Consider the following 17779-nt stretch of genomic DNA (forward strand, 5'->3'; position numbering starts at 1 on the left):
CACTGCAGACCGGGAACACCCCTCAAGAGTTTTGGACATGGAAATGTTCCTTTGTGAAAGCGAACCAAATCAAGAAGAAAATGCAATATTGTAACAAATTAAGTCCCTGTTTCGGAACAAAGCAAATTATCTATAGGTCTGAAAACACTTCCAGAGTTGTTATTGTTAACTATTAAAAATATTTTTTTCGGTAATTGAACTAAAGTAAAATAAAAATATAAATTGAAAAATGTACACTTAAAAAACAAATATATATTTCTGACAAATAAATAAAGTGAGTAAAAATTAAAACTGAAAAACAAATAAAATAAAAGAATAAAAAATGACAAAAACAACATTTCTAAAAACTTTATTAAACCTTTATTAAAATTAAAATGAGAAATAAATACAAATAAAAGCTAGTTCAAAATATTACTAAATAAATAAATATTAACAGAGGTTCCTTCAAGTCCTTGATCATGATCATATTTAAATGGCTTTTTTTATGTTTTAACATGCCTTTTATTTTTACAAATGTAGATTTGTTAGTAGCCTATTTTTTGTGCAGTACTTTTTAGTTGTTGTATTAGTACAAATGATTACACATTTGTTCAAATTTAGAGATTGTTTTGTTTAGGTATGTATGTATATATGGAATTAAATGTGTGTTAAGAGCGCCTTAGGCCCTGTCCCAAATGGCACCCTAAACACTTGCGGTCTTTCTACAAATCCGCACATTTGTGATGTAACACTGCTTTGACTGTTGAGTAGAAATCTGCTGGGCTCTGCAAAAGTGTACATCAACCGCAAATTGAAAAATAGAATATGAAAATAACAAATGTAACATTTGGGACAGGACCTTAGTTCTTGGTGTGAAAAGGGTTACAGAATGTAAAAGGTCGCTGTGGTGAGATGTGCTGTATAGTGGCCTCTGGTGGCACAAAGTGAAACAGCGTTCTATTCAAAATCTTGTGCTGAGTTTTATTTGTCACATGAAGTCAAGACTTTTACTGACAGATATATTTTGCACTCTAAAAGGTGGCACTAAACTAGACCATTTATAGCTTTGGTTTGATAATGTGATAAGTAATATGTAATAGAAAATACAATAGTCAATGTATTTTAATTGTTAAGACAATATATAAAGCAATATAGCAGGATTTCTAGTCAGGCCTGACAAAGATATATCTCAGACTCCTTACTATAATACACTGCCTATGCTTTCTTTTCAGCACTGCATGAAGAAGGAACGCCACCATTCGTGAATCCATTTTGGCTCGTGCTTGCTTTGCTATGTCTTTTTGTAAAACCATTTTGGTCCACACTAAAGCTAGCATTATCATATCCCCTGCCTGAATCGCTTTGGCCAGCATCAAGGCCAGCATTCACATAACCGCTTTTAAAGCCTTTTTGTCCCGCACTAAGGTCGGTGTTATCACAGGCATGTCCATCTTGATTATTGTCAGCATTCATGCTACAATCTCCTTTTTGTATAGTGCTAGCATGTTCACACTTTCTTAGACTCAGGGCAGGTTTGCATGTGTGCCAGTCCCACAGCACCTTGTTCATGGTGTCCTGGCGACGAACCCCCAACAGTTTGTCTTCTTCGCTTTTGGGTTTATCGTCATCATCATCATCACTATCACCTCCGCAGTGATCATCGGAGCTCTGAATCTCCCCGCTAATACCCTCAAAGTACTGCTTGATGCAAACCTTGGCGAAACTTTTGGCATGTTCTGTGCAAGTCTCATCAAACATCTTGCGCTCCGTGTCGACGTAGTGAGACCAGTATTTGGTTTTGAGGAAGGCGGCCTGGGTGTAGCAGGGCCGGATGGCTCTGATCAAAAATGCAATGATCGTGATGATCAACAAGAACAACCATCCAAAAGCCTGGAACATTTAGAATATAGACAAACAAATATGAATTAGTAACATTAGTGTTTTCATCTTAACGTATGATATTTTGGCCTGGTTTCACAGACAGGGCTTAGATTAAGACAAACAATGACAAAACGATGGCACTGACATTTTTTAAGATACATCAGTGCAAGTTGTTTTAGTTAAAATAGCTCAAACATGCATTTTTGTCTGGGACTAGGCCTTGCCTGTGAAACTTGGGGTATATTGTACAATGGCATTAAGCACTCCAATTTTAGTACATTTGTCTAAGACTAGTTTTATGCTGGTACAGAGTGCTAAATTTAGCGTCCACATTTTCAGGAGCCTTATGCTGCCTTCACTTGCTATCAGAATTATCGTAAATACTAGTTTCCTTGGACATGAACGCCCTCTCAGGTCAAAATTTGAATGCGATGAGCTCTTAATCTAGACTTCAGAAGTGAAAAGTAGGACATTTCCGATAGCATGTGAAGGCAGCATTAGTTTGCTCTGTTTGCCCACAATGATATATATATTATTATTATTATTATTTTGGAGTATTGCAATATTTTCAGGTTGGTACAGTGATAAATGTATCTACATATTCCATGGTATTTTCCATCGTTTCTATGGTAAAAACATAATCTGATCACGGTCTCATCATTGTGATATTATTACAGTTTTATAAAAAAAATTTCCCCCCAGTATCTTTAGTTTTAGATCATATTGAATCTTTTTTAATATTATATATTAGGTAAAGTTTATAGGTTTTTTTATGACCTGTTTTAAGGTCATAGTTTTTTGACCCAAGGTGCTCTCCTTTGGATTATGAGTAGTATGATTATGACTTTGTTCACACGTAAGCCGTGTTTCCACTGCAGGAACTTTCCTCAGGAAATAGGGACTTTGGGGTTGTACTTGGTGGTTTCGACCGCTGGGATCAAGGTCTAAAAAATCCCCCTCAGAAAGTCCCTGCTCGTGAGGTAGTACTTTTTCAAAGTTCATGAACTTCCGGGGATCGGACTTGGGCGCTGAACATGCTGATTGGTTGAGCTCACGCAGCATTTTGATTGCTATTCGAATCAAAAATGGAGTTTTAAAAAATCTGACTGATGGACCGACGAGGAGGTTCAGGCTTTATTAAGCTTATATTTAGAGGACGAAAGCAGGAACTGGACAGTGGCGTTCAGTCCTACGTCACTGGACTAATCTTCACCGGTACTCGTCTGTGTTTCCACCGTGGGAACTTTCCCCAGGAACTAGTGAATTTAGGGTGGTACTCTGTGTGTTTCGACCGCAGGAACCAGGGTCTAAATAAAGTTCCGGGTAAAGATTTCCCCCTCAAAACAGCCCTGCTCGTGAGGTAGTACTTTTTTAAAGTTCAGGAACTTTCGGGGGTGGGACTTGGTCGCTGAACATGCCGATTGGTTGAGCTCACGCAGCATTTTATTTCAACCTAAAAGTCTGTTGCGGTGCGTGCAGTAAGAGTTGTTTGCTATTCAAATCAACAATGGAGTTTAAAGAATACGGCCGATGGGCCGACGACGAGGTTCAGGCTTTATTAAGTTTATTTGCGGAGGACGAAATCCAGTGGGCTCTGGAAAGTCGCGCGCAGTCCTACGTCACCGGACTAATCGACTAATCGTTACCTGATTTGCCCATATCACAGTGTGGGTAGGGTTTAGGGGTGGGGTCGGGTGAAGGAGATCATTTTCCTTGCGTGATTTATAAACACCCATCAGTTTGAAAACGCCCACAAATTTAGAAACACCCACTTTTGTTCAATAGAGACCTCATACTCCGATGGAAACGCAGACAGCAGCAGGTCTGGGGGGAAAAGAGTTCCTTGGACAAATTGTTCTGGGTAATTTTGGCGGAAACGAGGACTGTAGACGAAACGAGGGCTACTTCTAAGTACTTTTCTGAGTTCAGACAGCATTGAAACATGGAAAATACCATTTTTAATGGACTCTTACTACTACTTTGAATAAATAAACACAAGCATACAGTGGCAAATACTGCAATAAGCAGATCAGCATACAGTACCTGTGATATGCAGCGTATGTATCTGGAGGCGGCCTCTCTCGATAGAATTTTTTGGCCATCATATATGTGCTTACATGGAATTTTGGCCAGCATTCGTAAGAGTTCCTCTTGAGACAGTCCATATGCACTTACATTTTTGCCAAACTCTGCCATATCCAGGTCCATACTGTAAGCACACAGGAAACTTTTACCATCCATTAGAGTCACTGAGATCCAAACCGCTGGCGCGATGAGCGATCGCTGGGATATGGACACACACATGTAGCGCATGACCGTAAAGTCCTTCCTCCGCTGTCCCATTGGCCGATTCCACTCCTCCGCCAGCATTGAGACATTGTTGTTCAGTATAAAACCCAAAAAGAAGAACCATATCGGTGGAATAACCAGCATACTGATCCCATAGGAGTAGTTATATTCAGGGATACAGGGGCAGTTGAATTCAAAAGACGTGTAGAGCTGAGCGCTAGCCAGGGCCATGATGCCACAAATGCCGTTCATAAAAGACTCTTGGTTGGACTGGAGGATCTGGGCCATCATACGGAACTTATCCATATTGATATGTTGGTTGGTCTATCCCGATATTAACCTGCGAGAGAAGACAATTTAGATCAACATTGATATTTCACATGCAGAATGTCTTTCATAAAAGCTTTTATATATATAAAATTGAACCCTTAAAGTCAACATGAAATGCATTTAAAACCTATTTTACTTCCATAAGTGGATGTTTAATGGGGAAAATATGTATAATATCCATTTGGAATTCATAGAATTATGAAAAGGACAACTACTAAAAAAATTTTGTCAAAAAATATTTAGGCCTAAATTTAAGATGTATTTGATATGCATATTACATTTCCATCCATTTGGATCACAGAGTTTTAACATACACAAACTCTTTATGCGATGCATATTTGTCAGTCATCAAAGGCTATAAATGAAACGGTAAGATATCTGCACTTTCAAATGATATGGCATAGTTTATTAATATAATAATTTGCATCTATCTGATTTTATTTAAATAGGGCCTAATCATACTAATCAAATAGCTTAGAATCAGCATAAATCTGTTAATTGTGAAAACAATGAAATTTATTCAGTTAAAAAGTATGAACATGGCTAAAATATGGCTTGCCGTGACACGTAAATGTATACGAGTAAGAAATTGGATTTATTGATGACATAACCTGATTATTGTGTATTTAAAAACTGCAATCCAAATGAATGGACTTTTTTATCCCATTCAAACATAAATCTTAAATTCAGGCCTAAATATTTGCACTGAAGAACTGTACATAAGACCAAGTGTTACATTTGCTTACTAAATGATTAAAAACAGTATTAAATATAGCATTGTAGCCTACAGAAAAACACACGTAGAAAAACATGGATTACAGTCAGTCAGAGATATCCAGCTCAGTCTACTTACAGAACTCAGCCAAATATTAATCCGTCTCTGTGAACTCAACTGAAAACAATTATAATTCACCTGTCAAAGCAAAGGATTTGTGTTATAAGCTTCCGTCCTCGTACTGTCTCTCTGTCACACGCAAAACGACATACACACCTTATTCCCCACGTGATGCAACCGGTTCCCAGTTCAATGTGATTGATCCGTATGTTTGCCCATCTAAACGGAATGATTTCCGTTTCAGTGTGCAAAAGTCTTTGTGTTACTTGAAGTACACATAGCAGATTACATGTATTTACATACCTGGTGATACCATGGTAACAGGCCGTGTGGCTCGGAGTCATGCAAAGGTATTGCCTCACCCTATTCAAATCGAATCTTTTGTGGGACTTTGGGTTACAGTGCATTTGCTGGAAAACTTTTGAAGTTTGACGAACGCTGCTGTGTTATTAATGAATTAAATCAAAACTTAAGAAGTTTAAACTACACTTGCTATGTGGCAGTAAATACCATATAGTATGCATCTGTCTGCTTATAAAATGCATTCCTGAGCTTTGGAATCGATTCTTCTCCTTGGTTGGATTCAATTCCACTAGTAATCATCTCTATTGAAGGGCCTGCCCTGACATAACAAAGGCCATGTTCATTACCTAATCTACGACACATCCCAGATTCACCTCAGTGACTTGAATCTGTACACCAAAAAGACTCATATTTGTTCACTACTTCATACTGTGTTGGTAGCATCATTATACCTGTGCTACCATGTTATGATACCATGTTGGTGACTCAAAACTCTTGTTTTTTTTACTCAAAAGATTTGTTCAAAAACAGCGCATCACTAATTTAAACCACGTTTTTAAAAGGATGATAGCTAAAGGATCATAATTATTATATTGATCAACCTGACTCGTTTCTTAAAGGGATAGTTCACCAAAAAATGACATTTTTTGTCATCATTTACATCATTTACTCAGCCAAGTTGTTCCAAACCTGCAGTATGAGTTTCTTCCTTGTGTTGTACACAAAAGAAGATATTTTAAAGAATGTTGATAATAAACCAGTTGACTTTTGCCATTGACTTCCAAGACAATGGCTACCGTCAAACTGTCTGGTTACCGACATTCTTTAAAGATATGTAGGGAAATGACAATTTTAGTAACAATCTAGCATTTCAAAGATATTTTGAGCCACTAATCCTCTCTGGCGGTATATTATTGTTTTGTATGAGGTACAGAGCAGAATTTAAAGGGGTGGTTGATTGCCCCTTTTTACAAGATGCAAAATAAGTCTATGATGTCCCCAGAGTGTGTGTGTGTGTGTGTGTGTGTGTGTGTGTGTGTGTGTGTGTGTGTGTTGTGTGTGTTGTGTGTGTTGTGTGTGTGTGTGTGTGTGTGTGTGTGTGTGTGTGTGTGTGTGTGTGTGTGTGTGTGTGTGTGTGTGTGTGTGTGTGTGTGTGTGTGTGTGTGTGTGTGTGTGTGTGTGTGTGTGTGTGTGTGTGTGTGTGAAGTTTTAGCTCAAAATACCCCACAGATCCTTTCTTATGGCATAGTTAAAATTGTCACTTTTTGAGGGTGAGCAAAAACGTGCAGTTTTTGACCTGGCGGAGCTTCAAGAACTCCAGTTAGCAGCTCTGATAACCGCATGCAGACAGGCAATGAAACTGTTTAGCCTTTTATGTTCAAACTGGAGTCAATGATGAAGAGACTCAAGAAGAAGTGCCAATATGTAGAATGAAACAGGGCGTTTCTGAATGGTTATGTTGATGAATTTATGTATGTGGAGTTAACTATCTTCAAGTCATTGACAAGCATATTCTGTCATGATAATCTCACTTGTTGTGTTGTTGTCTCTTTGTTGTGTTGTTGGTGGGGTTTATTTAAATTTCAGGGTTAGGGGAGGAAGCTTGTGTAGTCCCTGACAGCCGTTTGTTGTAGTCCTTAAAAAGCAATTTCTTTAAAAGAAAATATCTCCCTTTGCTTTGAACTTCGAGCGTTGTAACTATGCAGATGTTGTTTATTCTCAAACAGCAACATTACTCTCTAACTAAAGTTTAAAAAGTCAAATCATAATCTTTAAATTAAATTAGTCTTTAAATTATTAATCCATGAACATTTTAATCCGGCTTTACTCCGTGAAGGCAAGCACTTCCCAATTTCAAATGTACATCGACTGAAACACGGCATGTCGCAATCTGTGACGAAGCAGGCAAGAGCCAATGAGCGTTTGATATCACTGCCGTAAAATGTTGTACTACTTCTTGAGGGTGCAATTTTTTTTATTTGAATTCATCATAACGAGCGCGGGATTTGACATTGTTTACGGCTGAGAATGGAGATGAAGATCGCTGGATAAAGGCCTGAATTTGGATCTGTTCCTAGTAAACGTATTGTATTACAGCGAGCAAATAAAACGTACGTCTTTTGTGAATGTATGTTGTGTTTTGGTGTATTTTATGGTTCTATTGGCAGTCGCTGTAGGCCAGGCATTCTCAACCCTGGTCCTCGAGGCCCACTGTCCTGCAGAGTTTAGCTCCAACCCTATAATCGAACACACCTGAGCCAGCTAATTAAGCTCTTCAGGATTACTAGAAAGCTACAGGCAGGTGAGCTTGATCAATGTTGGAGCTAAACTCTGTAGGACAGTGGGCCTCGAGGACCAGGGTTGAGAACCCCTACTTGTAGGCTATAGGAGAAAACGCCTTTTGTGTCACGGCAAACAAACAAAATATTTAAAAATGGTTAAACGATTAAAGAACTGTTATTAATTTTAAGGTGTAGTCTTGTTTAACATTATGTAATCCTCTGAAACGAGTTTGCAGAAGAAGTCACGAACAGAGCAAAATGTTGTTATTTCTTATTAAGTATAGCCTATGAGTAACCTGCATTTAATAAATGCGACTGAAAACATGTCATTGATATGACAATTGAATACAATAGAGTAAAAACATTAATGCCACGATTTTAATATTCATAAATAGGAATACGTACAAACTAGAACATCGGTAAAGTTGTTAATACATAAATATTTTACATTTTAATGCTGTCAATATGTCTATAGTATACATTTCGGTGTGTATAAAAACGTAAATAAATGTACGTGCAGTAGAACTATAATTTTAAGGAAAAATATGCAAGTATTCGCATGAGATCACACTGGTCAAGCACATTAAAGACAATGTATCTTGTGATTCGTTCTACCAATCACGGTGGTGAAAATTATAGTATGTATTGCATTCTTTATTATGAGATCTACCTTTTTATTTCAAGAAAAATTTGTTCACCTTTGATGATTGGATCCAACCATTGATTCCAAAAACAATTTGAATTGGAGTCTCTTCTAAGTTCTGGAATTCAACAGCCCTGTTTATCTATCATTTACTAAGCAACAATGTTTTATTTCAATGACTGAGTGATTCACACTACATATTTTGGTTGATACAGAGCAATTGAAACTTGCATATATCTTTGCATGTTGAGGTATGTCACTGGTGTATATATATAAAAGAGGAAGGGGTTGTACGACAGCATAGTATTCAGGAAGTGTGTTGTCAAACTCAAACTCTGACAGTGTACATCCTGTGTGAGAAGCAAAAAACCGAACAGAGCCTTGCAAAAACATTTTCAGCCAATTTCTCTCTTCAGCTTTACACGGAGACATCGAGACCGTTTTCTGTGGGATATTGAGAGGTAAGTTATTTAAATATATTAAAGATGTGCACAAAGCAATAAGGATAATGTAAATGAAATAATATTTGAGAATGACATACACAAGTGTGACCGGAACTATAGAGCAGCAATATATTATTAAGCATCTCGCTACTCAATAGTTACTTTATTCTTCATTGTCTATTTTGATATAGCTTATGGAATTTCAAATACTTTAATAGAGAAAATACAGCTTTGTGACGAGGAAGTCACTTTTTTTCATTCACAGGATGGAGGAGACGTTTCTAAAGGTGTTCGTCGTTGTTGTCAGTCTGCTGCTCTCAAAAGATCACAATGTCGTTCATGACCAAGATGACAGGATCACGGTGAGCATGCAAGACCATGAGCATGTTCTTCTGGAGGAGGGGGCAAAGCTAGAACAACAGGAGCAAGCTGTTGCCATGGAACTGCTACATTCAAATCAGGAAGTGCCACAGAGTCATCACAGGGTGCCAACACGAGAGGGGGACACGTCAGATGTTCAACAAATTACGCCAAGTGTCAAGACCACAGTGCTGCACGAGGAACAAATGTCCCCAGTGGGAGAGCAAAATGACTTCCGCCAAAAGGCATTTGCACCAGATGACCAGGAAATAATGGATATTGACAAAGACAAATGGTCATTGCATATGCCAAAGGCAAGCCTAACACATGAAGTCAATGTGGACCAGTCAGGGTCTACTGTGGACCAGAACGCATCACAGGGGGATGCGACACAGCCGGAAAAGCCACAAAACGGCCGGATTCACACCCATCGTGAACATCAAGTTGATCAGGGTTTACTCGTCGACCAAAAAATACCAACTTCAAGCCAAAAGTTGACGACAACTCAAGGGAAACAATCTAGTGATCAAGAGGACACCTTCAGCTGGTACCTGTGGAAGATGCTCTCCTTGATTTCATTGTTTCGTGTTTTGAAAAAGTTCCTGAAGAAGGGCTCCAAACTCCAAAGGAAGACGCTGCGATGCCTGAACCTCTCCGGAGCCTCTAATATTGATAACAAGACTTTAACTAGCTTCCATAAACAGTGTGTCCTGGTTCCACCCAGTTACAGTTGGCAAACGTGTGAGTTTGTAGAGGGTTTCGTGAATGACCTTCTGGAAACTGTGAGAAATAGGAGCACTGCAGGTTCAGACATGGAGATTGCGGACTTCGTTGGCGTTGGCAGCTTATACGAGCAATGGGCTTCAGGAAAGAACGCCATGTGCGACATTCACGTACCCATCATCCCACCAAAGCCGTATAGCTTTGAGTTTGAGCTTTTGAAAGAAAGTAGAGGTTCTTCAACCATCCAGTACTGTTGCAAAGTCAAGATGGTCAAAGGCGGTGCCAGTTCAACCTCATGCCCTTGCAGCAATTCCAACCAAGATGACGACATGCTGTGCCTTCTACATCCAGATAACAAAAAAGATGATCATGTGACTGAAAGTTACATTAATGACCTTCTATGCCAAGAGAACAGCTCATATCTCGCCAAAACGCAGGTTGTGAAATGGTTTAAAACAGCCATTAGGAAAGCATGGATAGAGATCAGCCACAAATATGAGTTTGCGCTAACATTTCAGAATAGGGAAAATCCTGAAAGTCTCAAAGTTCGGTTCAGGTCAGGACAAGTCATTCTGTTCAGCCTCACTCCCGTGGTCAGGTTTAAAGACTCAAAGGTGCATCTGATCTCCCATCTTTCTGCCATATCTTCCGATATCCATTGGCCGATATGTTTTACACACTATGAAAATGCCCTCCTTAAGCATGTAACCAAAACGCTTCCAGAAAATGCGTGCCATATTCGTTGTCTACAGATCCTTTCCTTCCTACACAAACACCAAACTGGCCTGACTGGACCATGTGGACTAACAAGCTACCACTTGAAGAATGCACTGCTGCATTGTCTTCTCAACAACCCCTCATCTTGGGGCCCTGAGCAGATGGTTGAGAGGCTAAATGAGCTGCTGGCTTTCCTCCAACAGAAACTCAAAGCTAAAGTGTTTGACCACGCTCTGGTCGGGAACCCTTTGATTCCTACAGAAATTGGATTTCCCAGAGAATTTAGCACAGGAAAGCCCATTAACTTGTTTCTGCCATTATTGAACAGTGAGTTGTACTTAAAATCCAACAGACACTTACAGGAGATGATTAGAAACATGCCAGTGTTGGTATATGAATATGGATCAGTAAGAAATGTTCTTTAGTTTGAGAGTGTATGTGCTGAAAACCCATTTTTATTTTGTACAATTTCATTATGCATTCAAATATTTACTCTTAAGGTGAAAAAAAAAAAACAAAAGTAAAACGCAATTAGTAAATCCAGTTTAATCACATTAACTTGACATAACCACATGGACTAACAGCATCAGCCAATGATCCAACTTAAAACATCTGCCATCTGAAAGACTTCATCCTAGTGATCATCTGATTCCCAGAACAACTCAAAGTCACGGTCATCTACAGGGAACATAGGCAGACGCTTATCTGGTGAAAAAGGTGTTTCCTTTCCAATCGTCGAGTCCCAGGACTCACCAGTGATCGTCTTACCTGTTAGAAACAGGTAAACAAGAAAGCAATTTGAGCAAGTCAAACTTAATTTGGGAACCAAATCTATTCATACTGACCAGACTCACGGTCAACTACAGGGAACTCAGGCCTACGCTTAGCTGGTGAGGTTTCTTTTCCAATCATCAAGTCCCAGGACTCACTGGTGAGCATCTCCTTACCTGTTAGAAACGGGTAACCTTGGTCAGCAAGAAAGCAATTTGAGCAAGTCAAACTTAATTTAGGAACCGATTCATTCATACTGACCAGACTCCCTTGGAGAAGCAGGACATTGAGAGGCACAGCAGTTACAGACAGAGGGATCACCATACAGCTCAGTCCACCTAAAGCACACAAACAGCTACACTTACACATTCATGGATACATTTAAAAGTCTTAACCAAAAGGGTTCAATAACAGGATATGCCAGGGAGATCCCATCATTGGAGCAGAAATTGGGAATAAATTTGTGCTTGTAAACTCACCTCATGGTTTGTGCGTTATACGTGCATGACTTGGCACCAAGTGTAGGAGTCTCTGGTCCAAAGCCCAACTCACAATGTATATACATAGTCTACCAAGGGATAGAGGATGTTTTTTTTTTTTTTTCATTAAAGAGAACAAATGTATAAAACATGAACCAATAAAACATTTTATACCTTTTTGGACAGTGGCCAGGAAATCATGTTTTTAAACAGAAAAGCTGCCACACAAAGTCTAACAGTCATCTTGTTGGGACTTGTGTAGAACTTTGTCAGAGGACTGTTCTTACTGTCCACCAGGCATCTATACAGAAATAGTTGGATGGAAATTTACTCACAACATAGCCAAGTAAAACAATAGAGCTGCAAGATTAATTAAAAGAGGACCTCAATTCAAACACCGTGATCTTATTCCTAAATGACATACTCGCTGAAGTCTCTTAAACCCTTAAAAGTCTCTTGTGTCATAGGTATGAAACAGCTTCACAACAGTATTATTTCTGTTCATCCGTGACAAATGTATAGCTCCGATAAAAACGGTCAATGGTAGCATTAAAAATGAAAGTAACAACTCTTAAAATAACAATTTTTAACTAGTACAATTCGGTACTGCTCCTTTAAAGGTGGAAGGCACTTTTTACACACTCGCTGAGTGGGCAGTCCATAGATGGAGCACAAGCTGTGAACTGCATGTATGCCTTATATTTTTGTTGCTCTATATCGTTTATTTTTCTGTTTAGTAACGCTGTCAGTGAGTGAAGTGTTGCAAACTCCCCCATGTGTGAATGACGCTGATAATAAACCCCATGTGAAACGTCAGAGAGCCTGCCTACAGGAGTTTTGCTTGCACTGCAACCATTCGGTCCAGCCATCCGGTCTCTCTGCAAAGCGTTACAGATTGTATCAATTGCAACACTAGGTGACAACAAGTTACTTAAAATGTATTTGTCGTTGTTTCATTACTGGTTGAATCAGTTTTTGAAAATCTCCTGAATGATTCACAAAGTGAAGTCATTCAAACCAATTATATATATAACAGTAAAAATTAAATGTTTAAAAAGATTGCAGCAACTGTCAATTACATCCAGAACCGTTCAGCCCTATGATAGGAGCATAGTAAATATAAACAGTGTCAACCTTACCCTAACGGCATTTAGCAGACGGAAAAAAAAACAAATATAGGCTACTGGGTTTCATAAACTAGCATGTGTAGATCACTTACCCATAATTCTCAACCAAAGAATATTTATCCTCCGACATAGGGCTTTGAGAGGAAGTGACAAAACAACTGTTCAGGTACAGCCGTTTTCCTGGGCTGCTGCTGGCACCTTTAGCTTCAAAGCATACGGGTTTGCCAAGGACAAAGCTCTGGTCAGCTGGAAGCAATGTCCAAGACTCTGAAATCAAACAATTAGTTTACACAAGTAATATTACCAGCTCAGTAAAACTAACCTCAAATCAACAGAATAAGGATTTAAAAAAAATAAATAAATTGTTTATATATATCCAGTCTCAAACATGCTGTGAGAAGTGAATGTAGCAAAAATGTGAAGCTCATTATAAACTCAAATTAATATACAAATGCATTTGTATGAGCTGTTTTAGGATACGGAAGGTTGTTCCACCACAGAATAAAAAAAAAAGACTAAATTCTGACTAATAATTGACACGGTAGACTTTAAAACACAACTGCGAGTTTAGATCGCAATTGAGAAAAGAGAATTGCAAAGCGTAAACTCAATTGTGAGGAAAGTCATAGTTCTCTTTTTAAATGTTTTGTTCTGTGTTGGAAACAAGCATCCATATGGAGAGTTGTCAATGACAGTTGTAAAATTACCTCACAGAAAACGCAAGCAAGTTATTTTTAACTGCCTCATGCGTACAAATTTTAAATTCAGCTAGAATTGTAAAGGAATTTACAGGTACATAACATCACAATTTTCTAATACACAAATACAAGGAAACAAACAGAAGATGTACAACATAGCCTACCATCCATTGCAGCAAGTGTGGGCGCGTTTTGAGTTAGGCCCTTGAACAAGGTTCCACCTGCTATTTGGGGTAAGAATCCTACCGTATATGAGCGATGGAACCTTAAATTGAATTTAGAAACAAAACTCAATTACGTTTAACGCTTATAAAAAAAGGGGGTAGCACGCAGGAGTCAAACCCCGCTCTTACTTTGCGTAGCTACATCGAATATCCACAGTAAACGGCAGTTCCCTCACAATCATCCCGGTATCGGGTTGATAGATTAGGGTGTTCGAGTAGAGCACACGATCGGCATCCTCCTGAAATAAAACGACATATCACGTCACCAAAAGTGCCATTAAAGCGATGAAGGAAAGAAAAGTACAGTCACCCACCTCTTTTTGTATGCCACATTCTTTCAAGAAATACATTAAATGAAAGTGAGTTTTCGTTAATTTGTTGACGGAACACGTTCCCAGCTTCAGGATCTTCCGTGCGTTGGGGTTAGTAAAAAAACGTCTGAGCACCCTCACGTGCATCCGATCCAGGAAACACATCACCTCCACAACCTTCGGCCCAGTGAACTCGAAGTTATATTTGGTAGAAGCCAGGGGTTCGGGCAGAAGTATTTTCTTGACAAGGGGAGGCACCGGCCCACTGCCCTTTGCTGGGGTGAAGAGTTCTTTGTGGAGCATTGATGCTGATATGCGTACCGAGGACGGTAGTGGCTGACGATCTGTTCTCGAGACTCCTGGCATAACATCTTCACCGTCTTCAGATGCGCCTGGTTTGAAATTGTCCATCGAGTCCGAGTCCTCCTCCACGGCAGTGTCATCATATTCACGAGGGTATACGAAATGACTAGAGCTGAGAAAAACAACCAGTAGACAATACAGCCACATCTTCTTTTGTTCAAGTGCTTAATTCTTTTTCTGAGGCTATCCATCCATCTCAAGACATTTATAGTATCAGTGTGACAAGAAACACCTGCTGGTAATTGGCTCGAACCTGAAGGAGCTCCATCAAAAACAGGTCGAGTTTGACGTCTACTGGATAAAGCTGGTATTGCAAATTAGCAAACGAATTGCAAGAGTCAGAAAACACAAAACACCTGCTTATAAAAGAGTTGTGATGGGGAAAAAAATGATTAAGTTCGAATTGAGGCTCACGTTGGCTCCGTATTAAACAAAATGATTCACTTACAGACTTTTTTTTCTTGTTCTGCTGCCCCTTTTTGTTTCATGTGTTAGGCTAAACACTGCAAAAAACGTATTTTTGTCTTATTTCCAGTCTAAATATCAACAATTCTTCAAGGTGCATTTACTAGATAAGTAAAAAAAAAAGATTGTTTTCTGGAAAATATATATATTTTTCAGAATAAGAAAAATAATCTTGTTTCGGTTTGAAGTCTTGTTTCTGTCCCAAACAGAAACACGATCAAACCTGTATAAATGTCTTTCTTTTGTTGAACACAAAATACAATATTTTAGTTTTTCCTATTCTCGAATGAGCCTTTTTTTTCTCTCTCAAAACAATTAGTTTAGATCTCTGACAATTAGTTGTTCACATCAGATTAGAATTTCTTATTGATTTAAGCAAATTGCATGTGTTTTGGCACGTATGCAAAAGAGTTGGTACAATTGTCTACAATTTGCATAATGACCAAATCAAACTCTTCTCAACTTATAAACATTCTTTCGTGTGAGTCATCACATGCAAAATGCTCCATTTAGTGATCAAAATCTGTCAGACATGTTATATTCCACAAATATTTATGACATGGAATGTTTGTTAAATTGCAACACACACACAAACATATATATATATATATACAGGGAGTGCAGAATTATTAGGCACGTTGATTTTCTGATCATATTTTTTTTCCAGGCACATTTGACCAATTCCAAACCACAGTAATCCTAATAACTACTATTGATTTAGTATTTAATAATGTATAAGTGATATATAATTGTTCATGAAGGCTGGAAATGAAAATCACCTTATATTCAGGTGTGCAGAATTATTAGGCATGTTTTCTTTTACAGATAAATTGAGCCAAAAAAGAGATTTAACTCAGACTGAAAAGTCAAAAAGTATTAAATGCCCATGAGAAGGATGCAATACTAATGCAATACTAGACATTGCAGTTAAGGCATGACCATTGGACAGTGAAATGCTCGTTGGGTCAGCAGGGTCAGACAAAAACAGGTGGTGAAGAAAAGACACCTATTAACCGCAAAATAATTAAGAATTAAGATGAAGAATTAAGGGTGAAACCATCAGGAACCCTTTAGTCTCCAGCGCCACCATTTTCCAGAGCTGCAACCTACCTGGAGTCTCCAGAAGTGCAAGGTGTCAGGATCTCAGAGACTTCAGTTAGGTAAAGAATCCTAAAAAATGACCCCCAGATAAGAATCACAAGCTGAAGTGTTGTAAAATACATGAAGAAGGTTTTTTTATAGGCTTTATGGACAGATAGGTTGAGAGTGACTCTTGAAGGACCAGCACCACATCCTCTAGTACCACTGTTTGAAGAATTCATCTTCCAGAATCTGGCAGTACGTTTTGGGAGTTCATTTTAGTCCATCCTTTAGTCCGTCCGTTTTGCAGAGATGGACTAAAAATGAACTCCCAAAACGTACTGCCAGATTCTGGAAGATGAATTCTTCAAACAGTGGTACTAGAGGATGTGGTGCTGGTCCTTCAAGAGTCACTCTCAACCTATCTGTCCATAAAGCCTATAAAAAAACATTCTTCATGTATTTTACAACACTTCAGCTTGTGATTCTTATCTAGTGGGGGTCATTTTTTAGGATTCTTTACCTAACTGAAGTCTCTGAGATCCTGACACCTTGCACTTCTGGAGACTCCAGGTAGGTTGCAGCTCTGGAAAATGGTGGCGCTGGAGACTAAAGGGTTCCTGATGGTTTCACCCTTAATTCTTCACCTTAATTCTTAATTCTTTTGCAGTTAACAGGTGTCTTTTCTTCACCACCTGTTTTTGTCAGATCCTGCTGACCCAACGAGCATTTCACTGTCCAATGGTCATGCCTTAACTGCAATGTCTAGTATTGCATTAGTATTGCATCCTTCTCATGGGCATTTAATACTTTTTGACTTTTCAGTCTGAGTTAAATCTCTTTTTTGGCTCAATTTATCTGTAAAAGAAAACATGCCTAATAATTCTGCACACCTGAATATAAGGTGATTTTCATTTCCAGCCTTCATGAACAATTATATATCACTTATACATTATTAAATACTAAATCAATAGTAGTTATTAGGATTACTGTGGTTTGGAATTGGTCAAATGTGCCTGGAAAATAAATATGATCAGAAAATCAATGTGCCTAATAATTCTGCACTCCCTGTATATATATATATATATATATATCACAACCCTGAACAGCAGCAGCTACATCAGTACTCATTTGTACACAACGATCAGGCATAACATTATGACAGGTGAAGTGAATAACACTGATTATCTCTTCATCACAGCTGTTAGTGGGTGGGATATATTAGGCAGCAAGTGAACACTGTGTCCTCAAAGTTGATGTGTTAGAAGCAGGAAAAATGGGCAAGCGTAAGGATTTGAGTGAGTTTAACAAGGGCCAAATTGTGATGGCTAGATGACTGGGTCAGAGCATCTCCAAAACTGCAACTCTTGTGGGGTGTTCCCGGTCTGCAGTGGTCAGTATCTCTCAAAAGTGCTCCAAGGAAGGAACAGTGAGTGGTGAACCGGCGACAGGGTCATGGGCGGCCAAGGCTCATTG

The 17779-nt window shown here is 38.7% G+C and overlaps 3 protein-coding genes across 3 annotated transcripts; 1 reads left to right on the top strand and 2 right to left on the bottom strand.

Moving 5' to 3' along the window:
* Positions 1-333: 333 nt before the first annotated feature.
* On the bottom strand, positions 334-5563 carry calhm1b (calcium homeostasis modulator 1b). Its single transcript, XM_079812519.1, has 3 exons — positions 5471-5563; positions 3904-4489; positions 334-1869 (listed from the first exon to the last, which is right to left on the bottom strand). The coding sequence occupies exons 2-3, from the start codon at positions 4453-4455 to the stop codon at positions 1195-1197; spliced, it is 1227 nt and encodes a 408-aa protein (XP_079668645.1). The 5' UTR covers positions 4456-4489; positions 5471-5563; the 3' UTR covers positions 334-1194.
* Positions 5564-8842: 3279 nt separating this feature from the next.
* Positions 8843-12844, top strand: LOC307123494 (inositol 1,4,5-trisphosphate receptor-interacting protein). The gene is made up of 2 exons (XM_079812042.1): positions 8843-9003; positions 9251-12844. The coding sequence occupies exon 2, from the start codon at positions 9252-9254 to the stop codon at positions 11208-11210; it is 1959 nt and encodes a 652-aa protein (XP_079668168.1). The 5' UTR covers positions 8843-9003; position 9251; the 3' UTR covers positions 11211-12844.
* On the bottom strand, positions 11320-15018 carry zp3c (zona pellucida glycoprotein 3c). The gene is made up of 9 exons (XM_079812043.1): positions 14399-15018; positions 14214-14323; positions 14025-14125; positions 13255-13429; positions 12210-12336; positions 12036-12124; positions 11818-11894; positions 11640-11732; positions 11320-11553 (listed from the first exon to the last, which is right to left on the bottom strand). The coding sequence occupies exons 1-9, from the start codon at positions 14903-14905 to the stop codon at positions 11420-11422; spliced, it is 1413 nt and encodes a 470-aa protein (XP_079668169.1). The 5' UTR covers positions 14906-15018; the 3' UTR covers positions 11320-11419.
* Between the last annotated feature and the right edge of the window lie 2761 nt (positions 15019-17779).

Source organism: Gobio gobio, assembly GCF_949357685.1.
Source record: "Gobio gobio genome assembly, chromosome: 3".
Taxonomy (NCBI): Eukaryota; Metazoa; Chordata; class Actinopteri; order Cypriniformes; family Gobionidae; genus Gobio; species Gobio gobio.